Below are 27856 nucleotides of genomic sequence, written 5' to 3'. Positions count from 1 at the left end.
GGAAATAGCAGGTCGGGAGTTGCAACCTGGCGTTGAGACCAATAAGTACTGAATTGCGATCATCATGGGTATAAGAGATCAATAAGTCACTTTTCCGATCACTCGATACCCCTAGTTCTGCTGGAACACAGAAGACTCTGGCCACTTCTTGTTTGCCTTCTCGACGTAGGCAGTGGTCTCGCTGCCCCACTTGTTCAGTAGGTCGATGGCAGCAGAGGCTTCATCAATGGTGATCTTGGGCATGTCGAGAGTGGCCAGAAGATCCTTTTCACACTGGGCCTTGGAGTCGGGGCTCAGAAGTTGACGAGCAGAAAGGGCGGCATGCACGTGGGTGATGCTGTCCTTGTTGGCGGCAAGGAAAGACTCGTTCCACTCCTCAAGCTTCTGGGCCTTTGGGAGCATCTTCTCAAACTCGGCGTTGACAACTTCGGCAATCGGAGCGGGAAGAGGCTCAGAAAGTCCGTCGAGAGCCTTGCGGAATTGAAGAAGCTGGACGTGGAGAGTAGGGTTGGAAGAGTCGATGGCATGTGCGGCCGATAGGCACTTCAGAGCCAGCAGATGCTTGTCTGTTGCGGGACAAAGTCAGTTGTCAGGTTCTGGCATTGGCTCTGAATATAACTTACTCCTCCTAATGTAAACCTCGAAGCCAAGGCATTGGGCCTCGATATTTTGAGGGCTGAGAGACAGCAGTGGGGTCAAAAATTTCATCGCATCGTTCAGGGGGTCCTTTGTCTGGACCAGTTTGTTACCAAGAGGGTCGGTATCCTCCTTCTTGACCTCTCCATCGGCACTCTTAGCATTAGCAGCAGCCGCCTTGCGGGCTTCACGCTTGTCGGCCTCGATCTTCTCCAGACGCTGTTGCTCCTTCTTCGCCTTCTTAAGGGCCTTCTTTCGCTCAGCTTCATCCTGAATACCGCCGTTGGCTCCAAGACCCATCGGGCCATGAGCGAGATCCGGCTGGTCGTGGAGGAGCACGTACGCCTTGACGGCAGAGAGGGCCATCCGGGTGTAGAATGGGTGCTCGCGCAGGCGGTCCTCCCAACGGACCATATCAACGTACGCCCGAATCATACCCTTCCGAAGGGAGAAGCTGTGGAAGTCGAACTGGTCTTCTTGCCAGGTGTCAACAATATTGTAGACGCCGTGGAAGCGCTTGAGGGCGAGGGCGAGCTTCTTCTGTCGCAAGTACGCCTCGCCGTCTTCTGTCAAAAACCATGTGCACTGCATCTCGTGTAGGTCGCCCATCGCCCCGCCAACAGTCTCGTTGCGGGTGAACTTGCTCATGTTATCCAATGCCTTGTCGTTCTCGTTGTTGCGGAGCTGGTACTTCGCAGCTTTGGAGTTGATGTATCGATCCTTCTCATCCAGCAGACGGGCCTTCTCCATCTCTTCCGCCGCCTTCACAGTGTTGCCGTAGTGCTTCCAGATGCGAGCCTTAGTCATCTGGTATTCTACAGCCTTGGGTGACATTTCAATAGCCTTTTCCACGTTCTCCATGGCCTTGGAGAGGTCACGACTAAGATGGTAGTTGTAATGCTGGGCCAGGAAGTAGTGGGATGAAGCCAGGAACTCGTCCTTGCCCTCAGCTGAGCCGTTCTGCTGCGAGGCCGACTTGCCAGAGACGTATCCTTCAACCAATTCCTGAACTGCGTCCCGCTTGGCGGGATTCGTGTATAGGATCTTGATGTTCGCGAACAGAGACGGAACACCCTTCTTGAGCATACGCTGCAAATAAGCATCCGCAGCCTGCTTGAAGTCCTCTCCCTCCAAGAAATCCAAAGGGATGCGGCGTGCCGCATCGCCACGCGGGTACTTCTCCACCCACTCATCGTACAATGACTTCAGTGCCTTGTGGTCATTCTCTGAGATCTCCTTCGCCTGAATAAGACCATTGTAGTAGACCGAGTTCTCTGGGTTGCGGTCCAGGAGAGCGGCATATGCCTCCTCCGCCTCCGCCTTGCGGCCCAATCGAAGTAGATAGTCCGCCTTCATCTCCATGACAGCAAGAACGTCGGTACACCGATATCCAACCTTCTCAAGGTGCTCGAGAGCTCTCTCCAGGTTCCCTGTCTCGGCAATAATTGTGTTCTTGTACAGACAGGCCTCCGAGTGTTCCATATCCGAGACGGGCGGGGTGATCTTCAGAGTGTCCTCGTACGTCGTAAGGACCTTCTCAGCCTCCTCCAAATCACCTGACAGATGGTGGGCAATCGCCAAAGCAGTCCAGTTCTGGCGGAAACCCGGGCGCGCCTGGAGCATCGCACTGCGGCTCTGAATGTATCCCTGGAAATCTCGCATTTGCATTTGAAGAAGGGCGAGATCACGTTGGATGGGCTGAGACTCGGGCTCCAATCGCAGAGCAAAGCGGTAGGCCTTGATTGCCTCCTCGTAGTTCTTCTCCTGACGGTATAGCAATCCGTACACGTGCCAGCAGATGTGCGACTTCATGTCATTGCGCAGAGCCTCCTTGGCCAGCACAAAGGCCTCCTCCAGCTGACCCAGATGGCTCATGATGAGAGCCTTCATCGCTTGCGTATCACCATGGTTGGGGTTCTTGCGAAGAACCTGGTCTGCCGTCTTGATGCCTGTCGCGATGAAAACGCAGTTAGCTTACGCATGGAGCCATTGGAGGGGAAGGAGGGGGTATGGACCTTTCTTGTATTGCTTCTGCTCGAAGTTGCGGACCACTTGCCGGAACAAGGCATGGTCCTTGGAGCTCAATGGTTGCGGCATGGTGGGCGACGCTGCTGGGGGAGAAAGGATTGACTTGTGCGAGGGAGGAATCGATGTGTGCGGGGAGCGGCTTCTCCGAGTCCGAACTTGGCAGAGCGCCTGGGCCGATAAGATAGGCCCCGATGAGAGTGCAATCCCGGCGACGTCAACATGTCTTGCGTAGAGTGGTAGTAGGATTGAATTTTCATATTTCAAATTTTTTTTTTTTTTTTTCAATTTGTATTTCTCTCCAGATTCTGTGGGTATGTCCTTTTTGTGTACTAGGGTGTGATTTGTGAGCGTAGGCATTCAATGCAACCAGCAAGAGCAGAGCGTGCAGTGTAACCAAGGGCTGTGCGATGGGTTGTACATCTTTCTCATGAGTGCATGTACACCTAATCTATACTCCCTACCTCTACAGAAGACAAGGCAAGTGATAGGGTCAGACACTTGAACAAATACTTAAAATGGGGTGATCTTCATGAATCGAAATGGTCATAGACATTCAACACAACGCTTTATATATGCAGTAATGTACATTTTGTAATTTGTCCACCCCAACGCCAGGGTAGCGCAAGAAGGGTTAAGAGTCGAGAGAGTCAAATTAGCAATCAGTCCACACATGCATGCACATATGCCCGCATGGATGCGCCATGGGCTGTTCACCCCGAGATATCCCTCGCAAGAAGGAAGTCCTTATCGCTGATGAGTCTGTCGCCAGGCGTTCAAGGCTTCCTCCCATGAAGACGAAGAGCCGGCACACCTCTCAGTCACCATGCCCCATGTCCGAGCTCGGATGATCTCCTCCACGGTACGTTGATTACGAACCAAGTTTGCTAGTGACTCAGTTCGAGCCTCGCGAGGGAAGAAGCGTGCCGAGTATGGATCCAGCCGCTCATTGACAACTCGTTCACGATCTCGGGCGGATTCTGTCTCGCGCAGGATCAGATCTGGGTCCTCGGGATCGGGGCTGGTTGCAACTCCGGCACAGTAATTGAGGACATCTGATCGAGTCTGCCATGACGGGAATAGCACATTATCTTTGAAGCCTTGGCAAGCAGAAGGGTCAATCGCTTTTCGAGCTCTTGAATCGGTCTGTCGCACGGCAGTCGAGGATGGATCAAATCCCTCGCGAGAGGGAGTTACTAGCGCATTTAAATTCTGTGTGATTGAGTCGTCAATAGTAGAGCGGGACAGGCGAAGGAAGTCTGCGCCAGCGTGGAATTAGCTTTGGCTGATGATTGTGAAGATAGTACGACCGATCAACATACCACGGAGAAGCCTTTCATCGAAGCAGAACTGAGGAGTCAGCACCGGGGCCTCCGTAGATGAAGGCTGTGACATCTTTTGGCTGACTTTCTCCCCAGAGCCAGGATCCGTCTTGCTAGCCCAGAACCAATCCAGCTTGAGTGGAGACCTAGTCGAGCGGTGGCAATGGCAGACGATGCTCTCAGATAGAGAGGGGAGAATGATACGGCGGAACGGGTTGACTATGCGCCAGGTAGACTGTATATAAGTAGGTCAGACTGGAATATCAAGAAGTCCGAACAATTCCAGATATTAGTGAAGATGGCGACCTCTGGCCAGGTTCGCCGCATGAGCGAATGTTCGTCCCCATTCGGACTAGCGCTGATAGAGCTGAATAATGCCCATTAAGCCACCGAGGTCGGTCATGTGATCTCGTGTCGCGCGTCCTGATTCTCGTGTCAAGCTGATGACCGTTGGCTGTCGCAGCTACGGTACACCTTGCCTTGATTGTTTATACTTTTTGTAAATTCATCACCTCATCTACCCCAAAGTCAATATGCCCGAGCTGGCAGAGGTTGCGCGCATTGTGCATTTCATTCGGCAGCACCTTGTCGGAAAGACGCTGTCCAAGGTGCAGGCGCAGCATGATGATCTCGTTTACGGCAAAGTTGGGACCAGTGCAGCCGAATTTCAAAAGGCAATGCAAGGGAAAAAGATTGTCGGTGCTGGTCAACAAGGAAAATACTTCTGGATCACAATGTCTTCGCCGCCGCACGCTGTGATGCATTTTGGAATGGCTGGCTGGCTGAAAATCAAGGATGCCGACACATACTACTACCGGTCAGACAAGCCTGCCGATAAGGAGTGGCCGCCAAAGTACGCGAAGTTCATTCTGGAGACAAGCGAAGATCCAAAGACAGAAGCCGCCTTTGTGGATGCGCGCCGGCTGGGTCGTATTCGCCTGGTGGATTGCCCTGGAGATGAGATTCGCAAACACACCCCTCTCAAGGAGAATGGGCCTGATCCTGTCGTGGATACGGATATTGTGAATGAAGCATGGCTGATGGAGAAGTTGAAGAGCAAAAGGGTTCCCATCAAGGCTCTTTTGCTTGACCAAGCAAATATCAGTGGAATTGGAAATTGGATGGGGTATGGTATATGTCACCCACGAATGCACACAAGCAAATCACTGATTTCCTGATTCTAGCGACGAAATTCTATATCATGCCAAGATTCACCCTGAGCAGTATAGCAACACCCTGAACGACGACCAAATCAAGGAACTCAACAAACAAATCCATTATGTCTGTTCTACGGCCCTGGATGTTCTTGCAGACTCGGAGAAGTTCCCTGAGCACTGGCTCTTCAAGCATCGATGGGGCAAGGGAAAGAAGAATCATCCGACCACGTTGCCCAATGGAGACAAGATCACTTTCATCACTGTCGGCGGCAGAACAAGCGCCGTCGTACCAGCAGTCCAAAAGAAGACTGGTGCTGTGGCGAAAGAGATTGACGAAGATGACACTCCAGCAAGTTCAAAGCGAAAGCGGGCTGTCAAACAAGAGGACGGTTCTGATATCGAAGAAAAGCCAGAACCGAAAAGGGTTGAGTCAAAGAAGAAGAGAAAGTCTGCTGTCAAGGAGGAGGAAGAGGAGGAGGCGAAGAAAGAAGTGAAGCCAGCTGATACTACTCTTGGCCGGCGTCGCTCTACAAGGGCAAGAAAATAGGGCACTTATGTGAACATAGCTTAAAAATTGTAGCAAATAGTGTGACTGTTTGATATTGGGCGAGAGTTTGTCTAGCCTATTGGACAGGCCATTCCTAAGGCAATTAAGTTGAAATATTCAATGTAGCAACCTCTACCGGAAAACTCCGCGAACAATGAAGTCACTATGTACCTAAAAGCCACCTTAAGACAGATGTCTGTGTCTATCTATTACGGGACTACTAAGTACTGTGGGAGGACACAAAACTTGAAGAAACTTTCATAATAAGCGAAGAATGATTTGTCAAATTGTGATTCAGTGAAGTAGATTCGAGGGAACAGAGCCCATTGCGGCTGCATCTGCCACAGTAGAGGGTTCTTGTGCGAGATCTTGAGCACTATCAAAAGACTTGACTAAAATTGAGAAAGGAAAACCGATCAAATCGGAAATACGTAAGAAGACCTATCCCACGAGGTCAGTAGATCTCGGATAAGGGCGAATGCCACGCAGATTCCGGTCACATCTTGAGATCGTGCAGGGCCTTCATGAACGTCAAAAAATTATCGCCGTCCTTCTTGTCGAGAACTGCAAACACGATGAATTCAAACCATCCTTTGAATTCCTTCTCCTGGAGTACTTTCACCCAGCAGTCTGCAACTTCACCAGGGGGGTGATGGAAGGCCCCACATCCCAAATCTCCAAGCACAAGTTTTGTATGAAGATGATCAGCTGCAATACGGAGGATACTGCGCATTTTGTCTTCCATTAGGGTCCGCTCACTAGGATTCTTGTACTTCGTTCCAGTTGAATCCAAGGGCGGGCCTTGCGTAGCTGCCACGCTGATGACACTTGTCAATGGGAGAAGCTCTGGCTTCCCCAACCACATCCACGAGTATCCTTTCTGCTCATTTTCGCGCATGATCAAGCAGTTGCTGGTATAGATACCCTCGTCGGATCGCATGGGGTAGAAATCAGGCGAGAGACCATGATAACTTAAAGTAGTTCGGTAGCAAATCTGTTCTTCCTGGGCGCTGGCACCATTCAGCCAGCCTCCTCCTGGGACTGAAGCATTTGCAAAGTTGAGCACGAGTGAACGCATCTTGCTCTTGATTCCCATCATATCAGCTGCATTGTCGAGAGCAATTGCGGCGTCTAGAGTGTCTTTGTTGACGACTTTGACCTGAGTAGTGGGATATTTCGGGTAACGGGAAGAACTCTTGAGAACGGAGTCGAGACTTTTGATCTTCTGGTGACGGAATTTGTAACCGAGCCCGAAGCTTCCCGTGAGATTTCCCAAGAGTTCTTGGGACACTTTAAAGGTATCCCTGGCGGCCTGCACCCGAATCGCAGTTTTCTGCGCATGCGTCAAAGTTGGAAGTGGCGTCTTTGCTCGAGGGTATCTCCATGTCTTGGGTATGGCCTCTCGTCCCGACTGTTGCTGTTGGTCGGCCGGTCTTTGCCGAGACTCTTGCATGGCTGAATGATGATTAGCTGGTCGAAAAGGAAGAGTAAGAGGTGAAGTCTCAGGTTTTGACTCTAGGACCGAGAGCTCTGAATCAGTTATGCTCTCGGTGTCTGCCTTTGAAGAGTCTGGGTTTTGCAAGTTGACTTTCGTGTCAACGGGAAGCAGATCGTCATGATTTTGAGTCGACGACTCCATCTTGCCGGAAAGGACTCGCTTTGGAATCTGAGTCAGAGCTAGACGAAACCTGGTTAGCTTTCAAATAGACTTCAGTTAGTGAAAGGGAATTTTCAAATGGATTGGGTGATGGGGAAGAGAATAGAGGGAAGAGTAATAAATGAAAGACAAAGGGTCCTTTGAGCAGTAGTTCGCAGGCAGCCAATGACGATGCTCAGGCAGCGCCCGCAGGCGGTGAGCCCTCGGAGAAGCTTATCAGTTGCGGGCGCCGATGTCGCCACAGATGACAAAGCCCGCAACGCCCGTTGGTTGTCTTTCTTTGACTAAATCATTACTTACCGGGGCCTGGGTTTGTATTTCTTTGAACGAATCCCTGCTACTGCGGTTTCAGTGGCGCCGTCCCTTTGACTCGATACAAAGGACGCTTTCACAGCTTTCACCTTTCACTTCAAAGGATCTTGGCTTTCCTCTTCTAAGCGGGGTTCTTTTGCCCGAAGCGGCATCCGCCACCATGAGCGCGATCCTCTCGGCAGACGACTTGAACGATTTCATTTCGCCTGGAGTCGCGTGCATCAAACCCGTTGAATCCCTTCCTCAGAAGAATACAAAGGACTCGGAGGTTAGTAGGGCTTTCCTTCTGTTGAATGACCGTGGGCCCTCATTTGCTGACTTTAATGATAGAATCCTTATGAAGTGACGACGGAAGACAAAGTCCAGCCCGAAAACCTACCCCCAGCTCAGATTTCTTTGACAGATTGTCTTGCCTGTTCGGGCTGTGTGACCTCGGCCGAGGCGGTTTTGATCTCTTTGCAATCCCACGCAGAGGTCCTCAACACTCTCGATGCCTATCCAGAAATTCCATTGGCGCAAGAGCAGCATGGGACCACGCTCGCAGATACAGAAAACTCAGGGGAAGGCAAGATATTCATTGCCAGTGTCAGCCCGCAGGTCAGAGCTGGGTTGGCTGCCACTTATGGTCTGTCGGAGAAGGAAGCGGGGTATATGATTGACCAGTTCCTACGTGGCCCGCAGGGATTACGCAGTGGTGGAAAGCATGGCAGTGGCTTTACATGGGTTGTTGACACAAATGTCATGCGGGAGGCCGTCTTGGTCCTCACTGCCGATGAAGTTTCAGAGTCGATCGCCGAGGGGGCTCCCGCAGCCGATCAGCCTGAACTTGCTCTTCCCAAACGGCCCATCTTGTCATCTGCTTGCCCCGGGTGGATCTGCTACGCGGAAAAGACGCATCCATTTGTCCTTCCTCATTTGTCTCGATTGAAGTCTCCACAGGCTCTTTCAGGCACCTTTCTCAAGTCTGTTCTGAGCAAATCGCTCGGAGTTTCACCATCTCGCATCTGGCATTTGGCGATCATGCCATGTTTTGATAAGAAGCTGGAGGCCAGCCGTGAAGAATTGACTGATGTGTCTTGGCAGCCTGCCAATGCCCAGAACGGGTCTGAAGTGCACCAGCCTGTTCGAGATGTGGATTGTGTGATAACGACCCGCGAGCTTCTATCTCTTGCTGCATCTCGGGGTCTGTTCCTGCCCAGCCTACCTCTCCGTCCACTATCTCACATTCACACTCCCCCATTACCGGTGAAGGCTCTCGATTCCTTCATTTCGTCCAAGACATCTTCCGCCGATCAGTCTCTCGAAACCGGAACTTCTGGAGGCTATCTCTACCATGTTCTCAAGACTTTCCAAGCTCGGAACCCTGGCAGCGAAATCTTGGCGAACCGGGGCCGTAATGCGGATGTTGTCGAATATGTCCTCAACTCACAGGACGGACAACCTATTTTGAAAGCAGCTCGTTACTATGGCTTCCGAAACATTCAAAATTTGGTCCGGAAATTGAAGCCCGCCCGGTCATCTCGAATGCCGGGAGCAAAGCTTGTGCAAGCGGGACGGCGTCAACCTGTGTCTCGCAATGCTATGTCGGGTGGATCGGGCCCGGATTATGCATATGTCGAGGTGATGGCTTGCCCAGGTGGCTGCACTAATGGTGGCGGACAGATGCGGGTGGAGGATGCCCGGGAGGCTGCTGGACAGACTCCAGTTGGGACACTGGAAGATGGCGTGGCGTCCAAGCCATCTCCTCACGAGCAACGAGCCTGGCTTGCTCGGGTGGACGAGGCATACTTCTCTATGGAATCCGATACCGAGTCTGATTCAACCGATGAGCCCCATAAACTTTCGATGAGTGAAAAAGATGCTCGGGTCCACGAGGCCTTGCGTTGCTGGTCAGATTACATGGGTACACCCCTTTCAAAGCTGGTCTACACGACCTATCGCAAAGTGGAGAGCGACGTCGGTAAAGACCAGACCTCTGCCAACGATACCACCAAAGTGGTTGAGCTTGCTGGTAAAATTGGTGGCGGGTGGTAGATACTCTCTTATTTCTTTACTTTGTTGTACATTGGGGGCATGGCGTTGGTACCTTGATCTACTTGACTGCATATGGGATATACCAGCTTTTCATTCATGGTTTGCGGGGTTTATGGCAACATCCAGTTAAATTTCGCATATTTATATCATAGAACTATGCGCATGAAATGCATCTACAATCTTCTTATCTCCGAAAAATGATTACTGTACAACCGCAGTGGAAGCTAGGATACATAGAACGTGTATAGTTCGACCTTAGTATTGAGATTTTCCTTTGAGCATCTGACCTCGGATAGCATTCTGTCTCCATCTGCTGATAGCTCGAGTATCGCTCTTTGGCTCATATTCTAGCCTTTTATTTTTGAGAATATTAGCAGGAGTCCAGATGTGGTGGACTGGTGAGCACTACCGCGGGCCTGCCCGTCAGGAGGCACGGAAAAGCTGACTCATCCACGATCTTGCAGCCTTGATCTTGAGGCCAACATCCTTTAGTTAACTATCATCCGCTTAGATAATCACCTAAAATCCCGCGGCGAAAGAAAAAGAATCTCGCCGACTCCAACTACAGTATCGTCATCACCCTCGATCGCTTTCCACCTGACACTTGTTGCCCGTTCAACAAGGAAACCGCTTCTACCGCAATTTCCCACTCAACAACCTCTCAGCCATGTCTCGTGAAGCTTACCAGGTCCCCTCCATGGGCGGCCAGAACGCCTTTGCTGAGGGCGCCAGCGGTATGACCGTCGACAGCCCCGCGGTCGTCTACATCTGCGGTCACTGCGCGTCGCGCGTGTCTCTCCGACGCAGTGAGCACATTCGATGCAAGGAGTGCGGTCACCGTGTGCTGTACAAGGAGCGCACTAAGCGGTAAGATGCATCGTACCAGCCTTCCTAGGCGATCCTTATTCTAGGGTACTTGGACTGACTCGATATTCTTCTCATCAACAGCATGGTCCAGTTCGAGGCCCGTTAAATATGCGCCGATCCGGTGAAATAATCGTCTATGTCTGTGTGATGTCCTAGACGCTGTGGAGTTTGATGGACGGGGCTCGAGTTATCCTTTGATTCTTTTTTTTTCTTCGACTTTTGGCACGATGCATCGAATGGCGCTTTGGAGTTGCAAATACACAACTAGTTTTCATGAAATGCATGAGACTTTGGGCCTGTGGCTAGGCTCATCTAGCTACAGCGAATAAAATATGATCCACGGATTTTATTTAATTTGATCTTTTTTTACATTCATGTCGGCAAACAGGTCCTTAAACCCAGACCTTAATCCCAATTAACTCAAACAGATTGAATCCGAAATCCATTTGTGAGCTCTGGATCACCTGGACGACATGACAAATACCGGTCAAACTTGACCTAGGATTCCCAGACAGATGACTAGTGATACAATCATTCCAAATTCCACGACATCAACATTCTATACCTTGGAAACTGGTTCATTTCCGACAAGCTCATTCATTCAAGCTGGTTCGTGACTTCAATGAACTGCTCCAGGCTCTTGAGAGCCTCGCCGCTCTCAATCGCCCAGCGGGCGCGGCGAAGTCCCTCCTTCCAGCGGCCTCCACCGGGTCCACGCTCCGTGATGACCTTTCCATCGTCGCCAGGACCCATGTTGCTGGTCTCAGCCTCGCACACCCCAGCGGTGACCAGCAAAGCGGCAACGTTCATGAGGACAAACTCCAGAATAGGATCGTCCCGAGGAAGCTCGTTGCGAAGGATGCTCATCAGCTTAGCTGCGTTATCCTTCGGCATCTTGCGACCATAGACCTCGGTGAGAGGATGAATGGGCAGGCCAAAATCCGAGGGGTGAAGTTGGAATGTGTCGATCTTGACCAGTGTCTTGGGGTTCTCTTCATCATCATCGCTGGAGTCGTCCTCGTCACCTTCAGATGGCTTGTATGCCGGATTGGGGTACTCTGAGATCCTCCAGCAGTTTGTTGGGCCTGCGCAACTGATCTCATCCATGTCCTCCTCACCACAGACCACCAGTGCCTTCTTGGCACCAGCCTGTTTGAGAGCCTCGACGAAGACCGGACCCAAGCTCTGGTAAGCCACGCCAACCAGTCGTGCCTCAATTGCCCACTCGATGGGGTTGGCCAGAGGTCCCATAAGGTTGAAGATTGTCCTCAGACCCAAACCTCGCCGGACAGGGTTGGCATACATCATACCAGGGTGGAAGTTGGGTGCGAAGAGGAAGGCATAGTTGGTCTTCTCGTAGACCTTGGCCACATTGGTCGCGTCGACCGCAGAGATCCTCGGAGGAATGGGCTGGATTGCGTTCAGGACATCGGCAGATCCAGAGAAAGAAGTCTGGGCACGGTTGCCATGCTTGGCTGTCATCAAAAGCGGCGAGGCAATAATGGACGAGGTAGTGGAGACGTTGAAGGTTGAGTGTGAATCTCCGCCGGTTCCGACGATATCGCACTGCAATAGAAACAAGTGTCAGCTATGCGATACTACCAGAGATCCATATTCTCTTACCAAACCACCCTGATAGTTTCCCTCGCGTCTTCCACGAGCTTTGACAATCTTCTTCAGCTCGGTCTTCTCAATCTGACAAGCAGCTTCCCTCATGCGATGGGAGCATTTCGCAATAACATCCGCTTGCCTGTCCTTCCCAGTGGAGTGCAATAAGGTCAGGAGGGCTGCGGTCTGAATGTCTGACAGTCGATCCTCAAAGATCAGAGCGAACGCGGACGCAATGTCTTCTGCGCTGACTCGAATCTCGGCAGTAGCGGGGTAGGCCAGACGTTGGAGGAGGGGTGAGATGGAGACCACTTCCGGCTTCTCATGCTTGGGAGAAGACATTGTATTGAAGACTCAGCCAATACTGAGAATTTCCCAAAGCTCTAAAAGGTCAATGGATGTTCAGAAGTGTCAAAGAAATGGTACAGTCATGAGTCAAGCCCCTCATCGCGCTGATCCATGTCCGGCAGAATTATGCACCGCCTGTTATTACGCTATTCCCCTTCTGGAATCAAAAAATATCACCCGACGAACTGCCCTTCCGTCCCCCGGAGATTCTCTTGATCCACTCCAATCTCGAACAATTGGTGTTGTTACACACCTATCACATACCGCCCACCATGCCTCCACGGGTACACATCATGTCGCTTCGTCGAAAAGCTTTGCGATGCCCGCAAGAACTCCGAATCGCGTCCAGGAGCGCCAGCACCGTTGCCGCCCCGGCAATCACACCAGCTGCATCCATTGAGCAAATGACACGCTCAAAAGCCCCAATCTCGCAGAATCCTCCTACCCAGTTGCCATCGCACCGTAATCCTGAATACCGCCGGTCACAACTCCTGCGGCAATATACGTCTCTCATCCGCACATCTCCTCTGATGGTTATCTTCCAACACAACAACTTGAAGTCCATGGAATGGTCCTCGATCCGACGAGAGCTCACCAAGGCTTTGCAGAAGGTGGATGAGAAGATCGCCTCCGAGGGCCGGACAGCTGTGGAACTAGCTCCTTACATCAAGCTGCAGACCATCCAGACTAGCATCTTCGAGGTCGCGATCCGCATCGTCGAGTACTTCCGGCCCAACGAGGCCGCCCAGGCTGCCGGACAGCCTCCAAGCGCAGTCAATCCCATCACACAAACATCCGCTGAGTTGCCCGCTATCTCCGGCTCCAGGGACGATCCTGCCTTGACCCACGATTTGTCGCGCTCGGCCCACGCCGCAATCAAGCACCTGAAAGGCCGCCACGAGCTCGCCGACATTCTCGTGGGCCCAATCGCGATCCTTTCCATCCCTGCCGTTTCCCCCGAACACATGAAGGCCGCTTTGTCGATCTTGACGCCTAAGGAATCTGGTTTCGCGGCGCCCACTCGCAAGGGCAACCCGGATTACCACGACCCGGTCGTCCAGACCGGTCTGCAGAAGATCAACCTTCTCGCTGCCCGTATCGATGGCAAGGTCTTTGATGTCAGCGAGACCAAGTGGGTCGGCAGCATTGAGGGTGGTATGGATGGCCTGCGCGCTCAGCTTATCATGGCCTTGCAGAGCATGGGATCCAGCGTCACCAGCACCTTGGAGGGTGCTGGCAAGAGCCTGTATCTCACTCTGGAGAGCCGGAGAAGCGTTCTAGAGGAGGAGCAGAAGCCTGCAGGCGAGAAGAGCGAGTCGTCTTAGGGTGGCCGAAGCCATACCCAATCATTCTTGTATAATAGGTCATACTGTTGGTTCTGCATCCTAGAGGATCCTAGGTTTTTGTCGTTCTTTCTATCTAGGATGAATGTATACTGTACAACGAATACATCTTAGTGAACATTGTTTCCCCCGAAATGGGATCTGGATATCAACGCGAGAATATGTAACGATAGCAAAGAAAGTGACAATATCCTTCCTTGTTATTTACCACAATGGCCTCTCCTAGTTCTCTCTCAAGCGCAGCTTGGCATTCATACCGACAATGCAGCGCACGAGATCCCAATCTCCATCCAGACCGACCCAGTCTGTCACCAAGATACCGGTTGAGCAGTCACCGTCCCCGTCGGTGGGGCGACGACAGATATAGTCCACCGTGGCGGGGTTCACCTTAGCAGCAATCTTCTCAGGCCAGGTATTGGTCTTCCAGAAGTTGCTCGCACTAAGGAAATTGATGTAAAAAGGATACTCGCGAGCCTCCACCGGACCGGGCAGCACACCGAACGGATAGCGGCATTTACTCGCCCGATCAATCTGTTCCCTGACATACTCGATCTTCTTCTCGATGTTGGTGGTCTCCTGGACCTCGTAGAAGTCCTGGATACAGAGATGGCCGCTGGGACATGTCGCTTTGGGGGTGTTATCAGCCCACGCAGCGGCGTCAATACCCCATCCATTACCGCCGTGCTCTCCTTTGAGCTCATCGGGCAGATCGAAGCGACGGACGAGAACGACCTTGCCCCGGGCCTCGCCCAGAGTCGGGATCTTGGGCCGCACCCACCAGCGGCTATCGGGACGGGCGTAATGGCGCGATAGAATGTTGGCAAGCTGCTCATCCTTGGCGTTACCGGGACCCTCGCGCTTGAGGGAGATGATGAGCGTCTCAGAGGGGTTCTGCTCCAGGAACTCGTTGACTTCCTTCATCAGGTCGCGGAAGTACTTGTTACCGGTCAACGAGATAGGGAAGACGCTGTGGACGAGAACCAGTTCATCCTTTGCAGGGTCATCGGGATACTGGGGCTGGACGCGGATGTCGAAGAAACGCACTCCATTCTTCAGCTGCTCGCGCGGGCTGACGGCCTGGCAGCGCACTGAGGGCGGGGCGACGTGGCAGGTAGGCGAGTTGTGAGTGCCAGGGATGGAAAGTGCGGAGAGCAGCGTATCGTCGCGCAGCTCGCCCATCCATGCGTTCAGGTTAGCCGAGGAGAAGATCGCCAGGTGCGACTCTGCGGTCACGTAGATGCCCGTGAAGCGGTACCTGGGGTTCTCGGACTCGGAATTCATGGTGGCCGACTCTGTAGTTGGCACAGGCGTTTGGATGGAGTGACGCTCGCCATCGACCTCAAAAGTCAGGCGCATGCGCTCCCTATCGGAGTTGATGAATGTCTTTCGATCAGTCCTGTTGGTTGTGAAGGGCTCCACGCGGATGTCGACATCATTGTGCTCCTCGAAGGGACGAGTGTCGACGTGAATGGCCTTGACAGGCTCAACAGTACGAGTTATGTTGGTCAACACCCGGGTGAAGTTCTTTGCCAATGTGGCGATGTCATCACCTCTGCTCTCCTTGGGAGCCTCGAAGCGCTCAATGCGCTTGAGGATTATCGGAGTGCTGGTGTTATTGCGGATAGTGAGAAGTTCGGCGACCATTGTGGATGACGGGGGAGAACTCAGTGCTCCTGGAATTGGTGGAAGCTCAGCGCAGAATCAATCGAGTCCCAATTGAGTTGTGAAACTCACAAAGGACGACAGAGCTGCAAGCTGAGCAAAAAAGAAGACCCCTCCATTGGCGATCTTCGGGCGATCGCGCGTCGTGGAGCTCCTCTCTTGGCAGTCGAAGCTGATTCGAAGCTCACAGGAACGCTGACGCCCAGAGTCCAAGCTCCCCATCGCCCCGTGCCAGGCACCAGTCGTCTTGATTCGCAGAGCTCATAGGGCGTTGGAGTGCAAGGGATCATGATGGATTTTTCGTGAGCATTGTACTCCATAGAATGATGGACGTGTGCTATGCATGCCGATCGTGGATGGAGCAATGCCCGTGTCTTTTGGAGGGGTTCACCTGTGGAGGCGGGGTAGTTCCGCCCAAGACGAAGTATACTCCTTGATCCTGTTCTTAAACATGCAGCGATAGTACATTTTCGAGCCTATTATCTAGAAATTCATCCGCAAATTGGAAAAAAAATTTATTCAATCCATACATGACATGCCACCGTACTCAAAACTTATGCCCGATTTGAACCGACTTGCAGCTCTCTTGCAACGAGAATGTCCCCGTGAACCCGAACTGCTGGCCTCGGAAATCGAATGCCGTTATACTCGCGATTCAATTCCAGGAGCCATCCCAATTTTATAAGAAGAACGAAATATTGTCTTAAGAGTACATCCTTTCCCTCATCTTGATATCTTTCTTATTATCACACCACAATGATCACCAACAAACTGGCCATTGGCAGCCTTTCACTGGGGCAACACCCTTCCCATGCTCTGGATCAGAAAATCCGCGATGCAGCCCAAGCCGGATTTGCCGGCATTGAAATTGTATTTTCAGATCTGGAAAAATTCTCTCAGTCCAACGGGCTATCTATTTTCGAAGGTGCCACCAAGATAAAGGCGATCTGTGACGAGAGTAATCTCGCTATCCTCTCGCTAGCCCCCTTCGAGAACTATGAAGGAGACCGGTCCCCCTTGCTCGATAGACTAAAGAAAGCAACTCAATGGATCAAGGTCGCCAGGACACTATGTGCACCCTTTTTGCAAGTTCCTGCCCAATATGATGCTGATGCTATTGGTGATGAAGACGTGATCATCACCGAATTGCGGCAACTTTGCGACATGGCAAGCTCTGAACAGCCCGTTGTGTCAATTGCTTATGAGCCAATGTCTTGGTCGACTTATCATTCCACCTGGGAATCTTCCTTGAGGCTCGTTGATGCAGTCGCACGAGAGAACTTTGGGTTATGTCTCGATACCTTTCATATTATCACGAAGTTATGGGCGGATCCCTTCGCTCCGTCAGGAAAATATCCCAATGCAGACAATATCTTGCGTGACTCTTTAACTCGTTTTGTTCGAGACTGTCCACTGGAAAAGATATTCTTCGTACAATTGTCCGATGGTGAAAAGTTTGATCCTCCGTTCTCCGAAAAGCACCCGTGGCATTTGGAAGGAGAAGCTCCACAGTTCACCTGGTCAAAACATGCCCGTCCATTTCCGTATGAGGCCGAGCTTGGTGCATATATGCCGGTTGCTGAGGTTGCGAGGGCATGGATTGTTGAGAAAGGCTACAAGGGTTGGGTGTCTATGGAGACATTTGATCGTCGTATGCGGGACAAGGACAGTCGAGTGGAACACGCTGCTATCCGAGGTATGGAATCTTGGAGGAAACTTAAACATGAGCTGGATGCCGCAAAGTCAAAGATCTGATAACCAAACATTGAATATGAAATATGCAAGATCATGGAATGGACTGCGTGACCTCATGGCCAAGTGTTGTATCAATTGACCTTCGAAGTCATGTAATCACTCTGAAATTACTTTAAGTTTCACCTACTGAAACTAACATTCAAACCCCCATACATCTCACCCAGAAGGAGGAACAGCCCCCATGCTAGCAGCCCACAACCAGTCAAAATCCTCCGAGTCACAATCCACTAGGCTATTATCGTTCTCATGTAATTCTTGCGCTATTGAATCGTTCCCAGGAATATCAGTCCCCCCAGAGCCAGGTTCAGGTGAAGTGCGTGACCGCTTGGTTTGAGGTGATTGTGCTCGAGATTTATCATGAGCTTCAGGCATGGCTCTCTTTGCTGAACGATAGGGACGGACCCGCGTTTCCCATAATCCCTGCATGTGGAGTAAGAAGCTCTGCGCTCGTTTGGCACTCTCCCATGAGAGACCAAATTCCTCCAGTGCTCTAAAACAAAGGCTGAGATGGGCCACCGTTTCATGGTCATGGGTGAAGTCTCGATTGAGAATAGTCGCAAACATCAATATCAGGGCCGCGGAGCATGTTATGGCAACTGCTTGGATGTTCATGCGACGGAAAGTATAGCGCAATTCGTATAGGTGAAGTAGTTTAGCAATTGCGGTTGCGGATTCGACACACATTTTGCGAGCGTGGTTATGGCCGGGACCTTGAGCGGGTTGAGGTTGAATCGAACTTTTAGAGATCCATGGTCGATGTGCGTGAATGATAGCTTGGTGATAGTGCATACTAAATCCATGATGTTAGATATACGATCGAGAGATTGTGGCACGAGGATCCTTACTGAAGCAGTAGCACATGTGGCAGATAGGGAATAGATGAGTTGTCGAGGTCCACTTGCAGAGGCTTGGGCAAATTCGCCTTCCATTGGAGAAGTCTTTGGGTAGTCCTTGCATTGAGACTTTGCAGATCATGTTTCGATATCTTTGAAGATCCGTACCTGGAAGAGAGATATTAGTGGTGGTACTTGGGTGGTTTGAAGTAGTACATACAAAACATGTCCTAACGGCGTCATGATCTCACATAGTGAAATACGATACTGACTCAGAGCTGTGACTGGATTCACAATGGGCGAGTCCGTTGCAGACGACACGGGATACGGGAGTCCGTAGGGAGTCCATCGCTGAGCCTGATCCCACCTCGGATCGCGGCCAGGCTTGTCAACGGTGACATCTTCCATATTGATTCTGAATGGACGTCCAAGGAGGAAGCCCCAGTGTCTGATAGTATTTCGTGTCAGTGAATTCCTAGATTATTGAAGGATGTCTTCCTCACTGATCCAGCGTGTAAGCCCCCCAGAAAACTTTGCGTCGCAGTTCAGCCTCGGCCGCGCTAATCGACCCGTCTGATACGTAGGGTGACATGTCGAGGTGTAGTCCAAGATCAAAAGCAAGTCGCATAGCCATTCCTAGTAAGCCGTCAGATTTTCTCCTGATCCTTCATAATAGTGACGATGTGACACTAACCACTGTAAAGCCATCCTCTTGCATCGCGTTTGCAGCCTATATCGTGTCCACTCAACACTACCATTGCCTGGACAGTCGCCAAGCATGGTGAGTCAAGCTCAATGTCAAGCAATGTCTTAGCACGATCCGCAAAGAAGTCCGAGACAGATTTTGGGTATGTGATAAAATTCGGATGGTAGCGAGGCTCGAATGCAGCACCAAGACAACACCTGCATAGGTCAGCGATAATAATGGAAGGTAATATGCATCGGGCAGACAGACATGGCATTGGTCAAGGCCTCTGAATAATACGGCGTGTCTTCCATATCATCTTGCCAACGCCGCTTTGCCTCCTCGTACATTGTCCTATCAACCACATCGAATGAAGGATTGTGCCATGTAAAAAAAGGTTGATCAGGTGAGCTTCCAAATCAGGAGGCACACTTTTCCCGATCCCCATGCGATAGAGGTAGTCTTGCCCGTCTTTTCGCACATTGCGATGGATGGTTAGCTTGTCCGGGGTAGGCATTCGCAGCAAGTTAAAGTGAGACGTCGGGCCATAATATCGCACTTGTCCATCAGATCCAATCTGTAGACTTCCCATTCGGTCTGAAAGTCGGTGCACAATATCTTCCATGTCTTCGTTGCTATTTGTGTTTTGCTTCAGTTCATCACCACTTGATGCGGTGTCCGTTGTTCTTGGAAAGCGATTCGGAGATTCCAACTCTGGTAGATCATTTGGCTGCTGCTTATTTGATTGGATAGATGGGGAAAATTCAGGGAAATCCGCTAGTGAAGAGTCTTTTGGACTTGTCTCTCGGCCCAAATCCGAGAGGCGCCCCAAATCAACGAGTTCGTCTTCAAAAAGGTGCGGCAGCGAGTCGTCCGCCATCTCAGGGAGAGTCAACCTTGTCCGTGATATAGGTTGGTGGATTTCTTCATAGCCGTCAGTACCCAGTGGTCGCGCCAATATATCCATGTTTGTGTTCAACTCGCTGAGGTCGATCTCAAGGCCTGCCCCTTCTGTATCCTCAAGCAGAGCCTGGGTAGTTCCTGCGAGGGAAAAATGTGCCAATTGCCGATCCTTAGTCTCAATCATCTCCAGGGCCAATTGTACATGGCCAAGTCCAAGAGTTTCTAAAGCATTTTTTAACGCAATCTCGTTTTCATTAAACATGGGAGGCGGAGATAATCCCTGGTCAATGAGATATTGAGACAGTTCATCTAGTCGGTTTACAAGGAGATCGACCACAAAGCGAAGAGATATCCTGAGTGGCATCTGTTGAGTACGTGCAGCGTTGATTGGCACCCTGGCAGGGTACTGGGCAAATTGGACATTGCAGGCACTCACTTTCTCTTGTCTGATCCGGCACGGTACGTGCACTCCTTCATCTTGTTCTGGCAGTTTGAACAAGATGGCTGGACTCCATCACACTGTTTCACCAATGAGTTAGCTGAGTTTCCTATCAACACTGATGCCGTAAGCCTTATGGGCAGTTCAGGAAACCGATTTCCGACCTTTACTTTGCTCCCCCGACAGGCGTCGCAGGCGGTTGTGACATATTTTCGTTTCGCATCTTTTTTAGTTGGCGCCATCTTGAAAGATGTACCCCACCATCTCCTCGATTATCCTATAGATATGGATATCGAGACAAGCGTTTGATGGGTTGAAGTTGGCAACAGCCGACAGGTTTCGGGAATTGCCCGAAGGTAGGTCCGATAGACCCACATTGTATTCACGGACTGACCAATCAGAATGTCAACTTTATGCAGTCCATGCGAATTTACAATAGCGATTGAATCTTGGCTCAGTGGGAATTTGTTAGAGGAGTTGAGAATTAAATCGAGACCGATATTACTTATTCAAAGCCTATAACTGAATCCCGGAGATTCCAAAGAAGTGCCAAATCCGTCCTGACTCAACGGCAACTACAACAGCGCTTCTCGGGCAAGCTCAAGGGCGTCCGCCCTGATTATTCGTTGAGGCTATATTGAGTGTCACTAGGTGAGGGTACATCAACCTATCTATTGCACCAGAGCCATTGATGATCATTTAACCTCTTCAGTCGGATATATGTTTGTCAATTTTCCACATCGTGCAAAATCGTTGACAACATATCATATCATCTTTTCAGGCGTGCCAACTAGTTGGTATTTATGTAGTACAAGTTTTTGGATCAAAACCTAAGTCGATGATGAGGCAGGGCTGCGAGCTTGTTTCTAAAACACGTTACCCCTGGTCTGAGTCATGTTCTTGACGTTGAGATTTCGCATCATTCCAACCCAGATGAAGCCGAGAACCATAAACACGGTGCCTGCAATGAGCATGCGAGTCTGGGCGTAGCCGTAAGCTTGGACAATTGCGTCCCGGGTTGGACTCCCAACCGGATAACTGAGCTGCTCAACAAGGCTTTCGTAGATAAGCATCAGGTTGGGCTGAGCTGAGGCTGGGAGAACCTGTTCAAGCTTCTTCAAGAATGTGTTCGTCCAAATGGCACCGCAGATGGCGCTGCCGATGGAGCCACCGATGCTGCCCATGACGAAGAGCAAAGCGAGCGCGGCGGCGACGTGCTGATGATCGACAGATGCGAGGACAGCTAGCTGCACGCAGAGGATGAACACGCTACCCGCAACGGAAAAGAAGATCTCGCACATGACAATGTAGCCAATATATCCTCCTGGCGTACGGAAATGGATCATCAGACCCAGACCAAAGATGTACATGGGGACACAGATCCAAAGAATCCACTTGAAACGACCAGTCACACGGATTAGCCAGCCAGCAATGAAGAGGAAGACAAATGAGACCACACTAAACGTGTTGCCAACGTATCCGGCGGTCGCCACGTCCAACTCATACACGACTTGCAGGAACGAGGAGAGGTAACTGCCGTAGCAGTAGTATGAAACTTGGTATGTCATATCCAAAAGACAAGCACCCAGAACGGTGCGGTCGGTCAGGAACTTATAGTTCAGGAACGGCACCGGGGCGACGACCATCTCATAGAACCAGAAGGCAATAATTAGGACCAAGCCAACTACAATCATGGCGATGATATAGCCCGTCTGGAAGCCGTGAGGGGCCGTTGCCGCCAGAGTGAAGGGAAGAAGGAAGACGATGAAGCCACCAGCAAAGAGGACAACTCCAGGTACTATGAATTGAGTGAAGAGCATTAGCATAAGCATTGCAAGAGATTTCAAGGTTATTGTGAGTAGTTCTTACAGTCAAATTCGATGATGAACCACCAGAGACTCCGAAGGCTTATGTCCCACTTCTTCTTCTCCCGGATTATGATGCCCTTCTTCTCCGCCTGGCGAAGGTTGTAAGACAACATGAAGTAAATTGGCAAGGCAAAGACGGGCACGAGGATGGCCCAAATGCCATAGCCCCAGCGCCAAGTAGAGTGTGCAAGCAGCTCGCCAGCTGCCTTGGATCCTCCAAACGCAGAGATCAATGCCGGAGATGAGGTGAACGCAAAAGCTAACCCTCGGTTCCTTAAATTGGTCACATCGGTAGCAAGAACATCCCATGTATAGGCCAGACCTCCAAAGCCGACGGAGTAGAAAACCTAAGGTTATAAAAGTAGCGTGTCAGACAGTTTTCATACTAAATATCACTGGAAAATTCTGGGAGTAGTGCAACCCCCATCTTACCTGTCCAGCGCAGTAAGTCGGAAGATTCTTGGACGCAGCGAGCAAAACCAGGCCGAGAACGCAGAATGTTATCATGACGAGGAAACCCTCAGCGCGACCCCAGAGATCTAACGCCTTAGCCATGGGAATATAGACGGAGCCAGCCATGGCCGAGGCCACGATAGTAATGACGGTCAGCAGCGAATGCCCTGCAAAAGAGCTTGTCGCATATGAGTTCAGACTGTACGTCATCGATCCTCGGAAATCATTGACCAAAGTGAGGAACCAGATGCTTTCAAGGAAAAAAGACCAGTTAGTAGAGCACAGCAAGTTCCTCACGAGGATGCGAAACCTACAGAACTAGCACCAGATAGGCAGACGACTTGCTCCAGGCAATAGTGACCGCCTCGATCTTCTTCACACCGGCCTGAGCATCCTCTGCGGGCTTCTCTGGGTCGTTGTTTGATACATCGTTCGCGGTTGGATATCCCGCTTCCTTGTCACCGGCTTTTGCTTGCAAAGTACTTGGATCGTCAACTGAGGCAGCCTCGGTGCTGGCAGACTTGTCGCCAACTATGGTATGAAACTTCTTCAGGAACCCCATTGTGATTTGGTCAGAGCCGAAGAAATCACAGTAAGAACTTTGGATAGCAGGAAATGGGTGAGCTACATCGAGACAGCAGATTGATATTTAATATTTAAGCAAACGCGAATATTTCCCCTAAGTCTACATCCGATCCCGCTCCAATGGGCCGATCTAATCTTTACGTAAGATTAGTGGAAGGCGTGCATTGCGCGGCAAAGAAAAAGAAAAAGAAAAAGACGAAAGCCAAGTCGAACTGTCGGCGCGAGCTGGGAATTCGATGTTACCAGCGTTACCACCCTTGTACCGGCGGGCCTATCCCAGTGGCCGACGCTAAGCCGAGACTAGCCTGGCTGAGCTTCTATAGTCACAAGCAAAATCGTACCTCCGGGGCCAGGAGGCTCTTACCATCTCCTGAGAGGCATTTGATGGGCTTTAGAATTGTACGAATAATGTACGCACTGTGCCTTTGACATCTGTAACTGCGGTTAGTATAGTATTGCGGGAATACGATATGAGTATCACTATCAACTCGTCATGGTCTGCGAAACAGTGGAAATTACAATTGCGCTGGCCACGCTACTGCATGTCTAATTACTTTGGCCTGCTGCACTGCGCGTTGTGTTCATCACGAGGGAATTGAACCTGTTTGTATGAGGATAGAAGGTATAGAATTTAAGAAACTACATTTGCAGGATCAGAGTAAAATTTGCCTCACGATTCGTATATACAGAGTCCCTGTAGTGTTCGACTAACGCAACACCTTCAACAAGTAGCAATACAATTTGTACAAGGCCGTGCTAGGCGACCACCTCAATCGAACCGAACCTTGTGGTGCCCGAATATCTTGTTTTGTGCACCATTCATCCCTTGTAATTGAATACCGCACTTCACCTTCTTCAATTCCGGGTGGTGGTGTTGGGTATGTATTGAAAAAGGTATCAACATGCCTCAGCCCACAAGCAGCCATTACGGCGCGAGAAGCGCTATTGACGGTCATCGTTTCACCAATCACCTCCACTAGTCCCAAGTCTTCGAAGGCATGTCGAATCATCTCTCGCGCCCCTTCCTTTGCATACCCCTGCCCCCAGAACTTCGGCGATACCCGGAATCCGTACTCGGTGCGGTCGGTCAGGAATTTCTCAGGGTTGTCCTTCTTGGGGACTGGACCAAGGATCCACCAGCCTACGAACTCCCCTTGGGCGTACCCTGCCCAAGTTCCGAAACCGGGAACTAAGTTCGCGCAGTTCATCAGCCAGGTGTGCACCTGGATGGCCTCGTCCTCGGTGAATGGCCGGCCGAATGCGACGTGCTTCATCACTTTCGGGTCCATATCGAGCTTCATGGTGTGCTCCCGGTGTTCAGGCCCGAAAGGCACCAGTTCCAGGCGGTTTGTTCGCAGCGTTGGCTGGACCTTCTCGATAGCAGCCATTGTTCAGAGTTGTGTTATTTTGTGCGCAGTGGGAGGATAGAAATGATGATAGGAGAATGCCTCCTAGGTTTGGAGGTTGTTGAAAGCGTACAGAGATGTAATGGTGGTCGAAGCGTGTTGTGAGCTCTTCAGCCTTCTCATGTGTTCTCTCATGCCTGTTATATACTTCATGTTTCTGGGTGTTCTCTTAGGAGTTGCCTACTGACTTTTTGACAGGGTACAGCTTTATGCACTGAAAAAGGGCGATCTGTCTCGGCATGCTACTATACACATGATTATCCTCCGAATTCCCGTATTTTGTCAATTGAGAGCCCCGATTGGCGCTCGAATCGAGGTGAACGATGAGAATAATAACCCATAATAATGCACGAATCCGACTTCATTCCTTTCTGCACTCTGCGCTGAAGATCTTGCCTGAATCATGCTTCTGTAAGCGTGTGAATATCCACATGGGGCCTTGCGTCCCAGAATTTGATGGCAATTTGAAGATATCGATTCCATTTCGGTCTACGTGGTAGTCCATGACTGTGAAATGGCTAAAGTGTTATTTCAATGCGCTGTAGCCATTTCTCAAGAACAGTGACAGCGGCCAAAGTTGCTGGTTAGAAGGTTAGAGGCATAGTATCCAGAACCCTGCACGATTCATTCGAATCTGTCTGGTATCCCTGCGTTGCCGTGGCACATTGCCCATTGTTTGAAGGTACTGCCATGGTGGCCCAGAACATGAAGTCTATAAGACCAAGACCCTGTAGATCCATTTTCTGAGGAGAACAGGTCTCCACCAACCCCATTACAAAACAGCTCGTAATGTTCTGTATGAACAGGGTTTTCGTACTCATAGCTCGGGGGCCAGACCAGATATTTCATTTTAAAACCTGACTAGGGACCCGCTGACATGCAGCTGCTAGTCCCATGCAAGAACATGGTTGCGGGATTTTTCGTTCAATACATGATGCACGAACGTATTTTACAAGATCAGATTAGATTAGATTGGGGGCTGAATTCCCGCTGAGGCTTGGCACGGGTGGTGTCGAAGCTATCTCGGGTAAAGATCGGCTCCTCGGAGATAACCGTAGCATTCCCAGCCCCAAAAATTGGGCGTATCTGATACCCCATGGTATAAATTACGCTCCTGTGCTGAGTTTCGGACCAATCACATGCCAAGGCCACCCACCTGCGCAGCTAATACAGACCAGAAGTGGTCTTAAGGATCGACCCTTAACCGTTTGGGTGTTGTTTGTTCTTTGTTTGGGTATCTTACAATAAGGTCTTACAATAAGGGTTCGCTTGAACCCAACCGCAGGCACTTCTAGAGTAAGAGCACTGGGTAAGATTAGGATGAGATAATCGGAGAAGCATTTCACTGGATCCTTACTGACGGCCAAGGTGGAAGAAAGCAGAGCCGGACCATGCATACCACTAAGCACAGTTTTGTAGGGTGGTGACTGCCGAGGATCAGTGTAGGCGAAGACATCCAGATTGTGAAATTGTTCCGTAGTCCAGAATGATGAGCTCTACTTTTTTTTTGTTGGGCTCTCACTAGTAATGACCAGTTCAAAGTTCACTGGGCTGGCTCGTTATCCAAGAGCCCACCGCAATATAATTCTATCAAATTTTCGAATAATAACAGTGATCTATCGATGGTGTATGCAATGTACTGTAATCTCATATTTAACATTTTGGAATCTTCAGCACTTGTCGTCCATGACTAATGTAGTGGCCAATCCTCGAAGAACACAGTTAAGCCTCGGCTTATTGAGCAAGCCATGACGCTTGTGTGTTCTTCCCCCTCATATTCCTTCACCTGCATTTTGTGCAGTCGATTACATCCGTATAGCATTTTGACGAGGTCCAACGCATTGTCCCCCATTCGCAAATCCGAGGCAATTTGCTTCCGGCCCTCGTAATGATCCAGCGGCTCATCATTCCACTGAGGCGGATTCTGCTCCCAGGACCCCCACGACACGACAAGCGACGGTAATTTCCCATCCAAGGGCTTGGCGTTATCTAAGAAGACTTGAGCCGAGCGTAGGATGCAGCGGCTATTCCACCATATCGAAGGACTACTGGCAATGTAACAATCGAATGCGTGGGGGCGGGTGAAGAGAGCGTGCAGGGCAAACAATCCCCCGTACGAGTGGCCATACAGCGCTTCACGGGAGAACGTTGCCCTCGGAAATCGGGCTTTGATAGCGGGCCGGACGGACTTTTCGATGAAACCCAGGAATGCATCCGCACCACCAGCCCCTGGAATCGGGCTTTCGGTGGGTGGTGTCAGGTCAAGACTCCGGCGTTTAGCATCGTACAGCTTGCCAGCCACGGGGTAACCGATGGCGACAATGAGGCCCCCGCCAGCAAAGTGGGATGAAGCTGCTCGGCGCCAAGCCACCTCCGTCGCGGTTAAGAATAATGCATTTCCGTCGACAATGTAGCTAGGAGAACCGGGAACAGTTGGGTCAGTACAGGAAACACAAGGCAAAAATCCCACTAAGTCTTTAATGCGATAGAATGGGGTGCTGTGTTAAAACGGCAGGGATCTATGGGCGCTTACATGATGGGAAGAGCCCCTCGATCCGACGAACAATTGTCCGGCCAATGTAGTGGCCAAGACAATTGTATGAGATACTTGCTGCCCTGGTCACTGTCCAAGAAGAATTGTTCTGAGTTGGGCAGCGGGACGGGAGTCGGCCGATCACCCATTCTCACAGTCTCACCCATCCTTGAGTTGTGAATGCTAAACCACCGACAAGGCAAGGTTGGAGAAACCACGGGGAAACCACAGGGAGGATGTGAGCTATGTCTGCGAAGAAGGGTGCATAGCATGGAAGAAACATGGAAGACGCAATTGAGGGATCCAAGATCACGAGGACAAATAATAACCATTAGAGCCGTCGAGCGTAGAGGAGACAAGCAGTTGTTGCCCAGACCGTGGACTGAACCTCTTAGGGATGCATCCGAGACATTCAGGGGATCCACCTTTTGGGTGTTAAATTACGAGCTGTAGGATCATACACGATAGCTCATGATGATCGCCGCGCCGTACAGAATTGATCATTTTTATTATTTCCGCCGACGCGACTATCCCTTATGATTGGACTGTCTGGCCTTGTTACGTATGTTCGTGCCGCAAGACTATAAGTAAAACAACCGTATATACAAGGGTACAGAGTACATAATAATGCTGTAGCGGAATCACCCGCCAAGTGAAACCTTAAACCTGTGGATCCGTTATTTCGTTAGTTTGTCCATCTGCATCCTTCATCCTCGGATTGATCCCGCACCCCCTTGGCGTCTTACGTTCAGAGAAGAGTCTTCTGTGGCGTGATCTGATAAGATTGATCTTCCCTGTGGTCTTTTCCTCCCACCAAAACAACCCCCCGATATCGGATATTGGTCTTCTCGGCAGACCTGGACCCTTGAGGTGGGTGG

General features: G+C 50.7%; 14 protein-coding genes across 14 annotated transcripts; 5 read left to right on the top strand and 9 right to left on the bottom strand.

Annotated features, from left to right (window-relative positions):
- Window positions 1-111: 111 nt before the first annotated feature.
- On the bottom strand, window positions 112-2733 carry N7458_005325 (peptide alpha-N-acetyltransferase complex A subunit NAT1; the record flags this gene model as incomplete). The annotated part of the gene is made up of 3 exons (XM_056908707.1): window positions 112-566; window positions 624-2585; window positions 2652-2733. The coding sequence occupies 3 exons, from the start codon at window positions 2731-2733 to the stop codon at window positions 112-114; spliced, it is 2499 nt and encodes an 832-aa protein (XP_056767325.1).
- Window positions 2734-3408: 675 nt separating this feature from the next.
- N7458_005324 (MIX23 family protein) lies at window positions 3409-4056 on the bottom strand (the record flags this gene model as incomplete). The annotated part of the gene is made up of 2 exons (XM_056908706.1): window positions 3409-3920; window positions 3984-4056. 2 exons carry the CDS (start codon window positions 4054-4056, stop codon window positions 3409-3411), a joined length of 585 nt encoding a protein of 194 aa, XP_056767324.1.
- Window positions 4057-4516: 460 nt separating this feature from the next.
- Window positions 4517-5687, top strand: N7458_005323 (putative formamidopyrimidine-DNA glycosylase; the record flags this gene model as incomplete). The annotated part of the gene is made up of 2 exons (XM_056908705.1): window positions 4517-5109; window positions 5168-5687. 2 exons carry the CDS (start codon window positions 4517-4519, stop codon window positions 5685-5687), a joined length of 1113 nt encoding a protein of 370 aa, XP_056767323.1.
- A 496-nt stretch (window positions 5688-6183) lies between these two features.
- N7458_005322 (uncharacterized protein) lies at window positions 6184-7326 on the bottom strand (the record flags this gene model as incomplete). The annotated part of the gene is made up of 1 exon (XM_056908704.1): window positions 6184-7326. The coding sequence occupies one exon, from the start codon at window positions 7324-7326 to the stop codon at window positions 6184-6186; it is 1143 nt and encodes a 380-aa protein (XP_056767322.1).
- A 490-nt stretch (window positions 7327-7816) lies between these two features.
- Window positions 7817-9690, top strand: nar1 (iron-sulfur cluster assembly protein NAR1; the record flags this gene model as incomplete). The annotated part of the gene is made up of 2 exons (XM_056908703.1): window positions 7817-7924; window positions 7987-9690. The coding sequence occupies 2 exons, from the start codon at window positions 7817-7819 to the stop codon at window positions 9688-9690; spliced, it is 1812 nt and encodes a 603-aa protein (XP_056767321.1).
- A 667-nt stretch (window positions 9691-10357) lies between these two features.
- On the top strand, window positions 10358-10663 carry N7458_005320 (Rpo12/RPC10 RNA polymerase subunit family protein; the record flags this gene model as incomplete). The annotated part of the gene is made up of 2 exons (XM_056908702.1): window positions 10358-10557; window positions 10639-10663. The coding sequence occupies 2 exons, from the start codon at window positions 10358-10360 to the stop codon at window positions 10661-10663; spliced, it is 225 nt and encodes a 74-aa protein (XP_056767320.1).
- A 491-nt stretch (window positions 10664-11154) lies between these two features.
- Window positions 11155-12507, bottom strand: N7458_005319 (anthranilate phosphoribosyltransferase; the record flags this gene model as incomplete). The annotated part of the gene is made up of 2 exons (XM_056908701.1): window positions 11155-12123; window positions 12181-12507. The coding sequence occupies 2 exons, from the start codon at window positions 12505-12507 to the stop codon at window positions 11155-11157; spliced, it is 1296 nt and encodes a 431-aa protein (XP_056767319.1).
- A 278-nt stretch (window positions 12508-12785) lies between these two features.
- N7458_005318 (mitochondrial 54S ribosomal protein uL10m) lies at window positions 12786-13838 on the top strand (the record flags this gene model as incomplete). Its single annotated transcript, XM_056908700.1, has 1 exon — window positions 12786-13838. One exon carries the CDS (start codon window positions 12786-12788, stop codon window positions 13836-13838), a length of 1053 nt encoding a protein of 350 aa, XP_056767318.1.
- Window positions 13839-14078: 240 nt separating this feature from the next.
- N7458_005317 (phosphatidylinositol-specific phospholipase C) lies at window positions 14079-15500 on the bottom strand (the record flags this gene model as incomplete). The annotated part of the gene is made up of 1 exon (XM_056908699.1): window positions 14079-15500. The coding sequence occupies one exon, from the start codon at window positions 15498-15500 to the stop codon at window positions 14079-14081; it is 1422 nt and encodes a 473-aa protein (XP_056767317.1).
- A 774-nt stretch (window positions 15501-16274) lies between these two features.
- N7458_005316 (sugar phosphate isomerase/epimerase family protein) lies at window positions 16275-17273 on the top strand (the record flags this gene model as incomplete). The annotated part of the gene is made up of 1 exon (XM_056908698.1): window positions 16275-17273. The coding sequence occupies one exon, from the start codon at window positions 16275-16277 to the stop codon at window positions 17271-17273; it is 999 nt and encodes a 332-aa protein (XP_056767316.1).
- Window positions 17274-17429: 156 nt separating this feature from the next.
- N7458_005315 (fungal specific transcription factor domain-containing protein) lies at window positions 17430-20058 on the bottom strand (the record flags this gene model as incomplete). The annotated part of the gene is made up of 6 exons (XM_056908697.1): window positions 17430-18063; window positions 18119-18274; window positions 18327-18554; window positions 18610-18742; window positions 18801-19009; window positions 19154-20058. 6 exons carry the CDS (start codon window positions 20056-20058, stop codon window positions 17430-17432), a joined length of 2265 nt encoding a protein of 754 aa, XP_056767315.1.
- A 941-nt stretch (window positions 20059-20999) lies between these two features.
- mirB (uncharacterized protein) lies at window positions 21000-23016 on the bottom strand (the record flags this gene model as incomplete). The annotated part of the gene is made up of 4 exons (XM_056908696.1): window positions 21000-21931; window positions 22003-22348; window positions 22434-22704; window positions 22769-23016. 4 exons carry the CDS (start codon window positions 23014-23016, stop codon window positions 21000-21002), a joined length of 1797 nt encoding a protein of 598 aa, XP_056767314.1.
- A 730-nt stretch (window positions 23017-23746) lies between these two features.
- N7458_005313 (GNAT family N-acetyltransferase) lies at window positions 23747-24427 on the bottom strand (the record flags this gene model as incomplete). Its single annotated transcript, XM_056908695.1, has 1 exon — window positions 23747-24427. One exon carries the CDS (start codon window positions 24425-24427, stop codon window positions 23747-23749), a length of 681 nt encoding a protein of 226 aa, XP_056767313.1.
- A 1708-nt stretch (window positions 24428-26135) lies between these two features.
- On the bottom strand, window positions 26136-27145 carry N7458_005312 (alpha/beta hydrolase; the record flags this gene model as incomplete). The annotated part of the gene is made up of 2 exons (XM_056908694.1): window positions 26136-26859; window positions 27054-27145. The coding sequence occupies 2 exons, from the start codon at window positions 27143-27145 to the stop codon at window positions 26136-26138; spliced, it is 816 nt and encodes a 271-aa protein (XP_056767312.1).
- Between the last annotated feature and the right edge of the window lie 711 nt (window positions 27146-27856).

Source organism: Penicillium daleae (genome assembly GCF_028827525.1).
Source record: "Penicillium daleae strain IBT 16125 chromosome Unknown utg000005l_segment0_segment0, whole genome shotgun sequence".
Classification (NCBI taxonomy): Eukaryota; Fungi; Ascomycota; class Eurotiomycetes; order Eurotiales; family Aspergillaceae; genus Penicillium; species Penicillium daleae.
The sequence above is the reverse complement of the archived record's forward strand: the minus strand, read 5'-3'. Positions and strand labels throughout refer to the sequence as shown.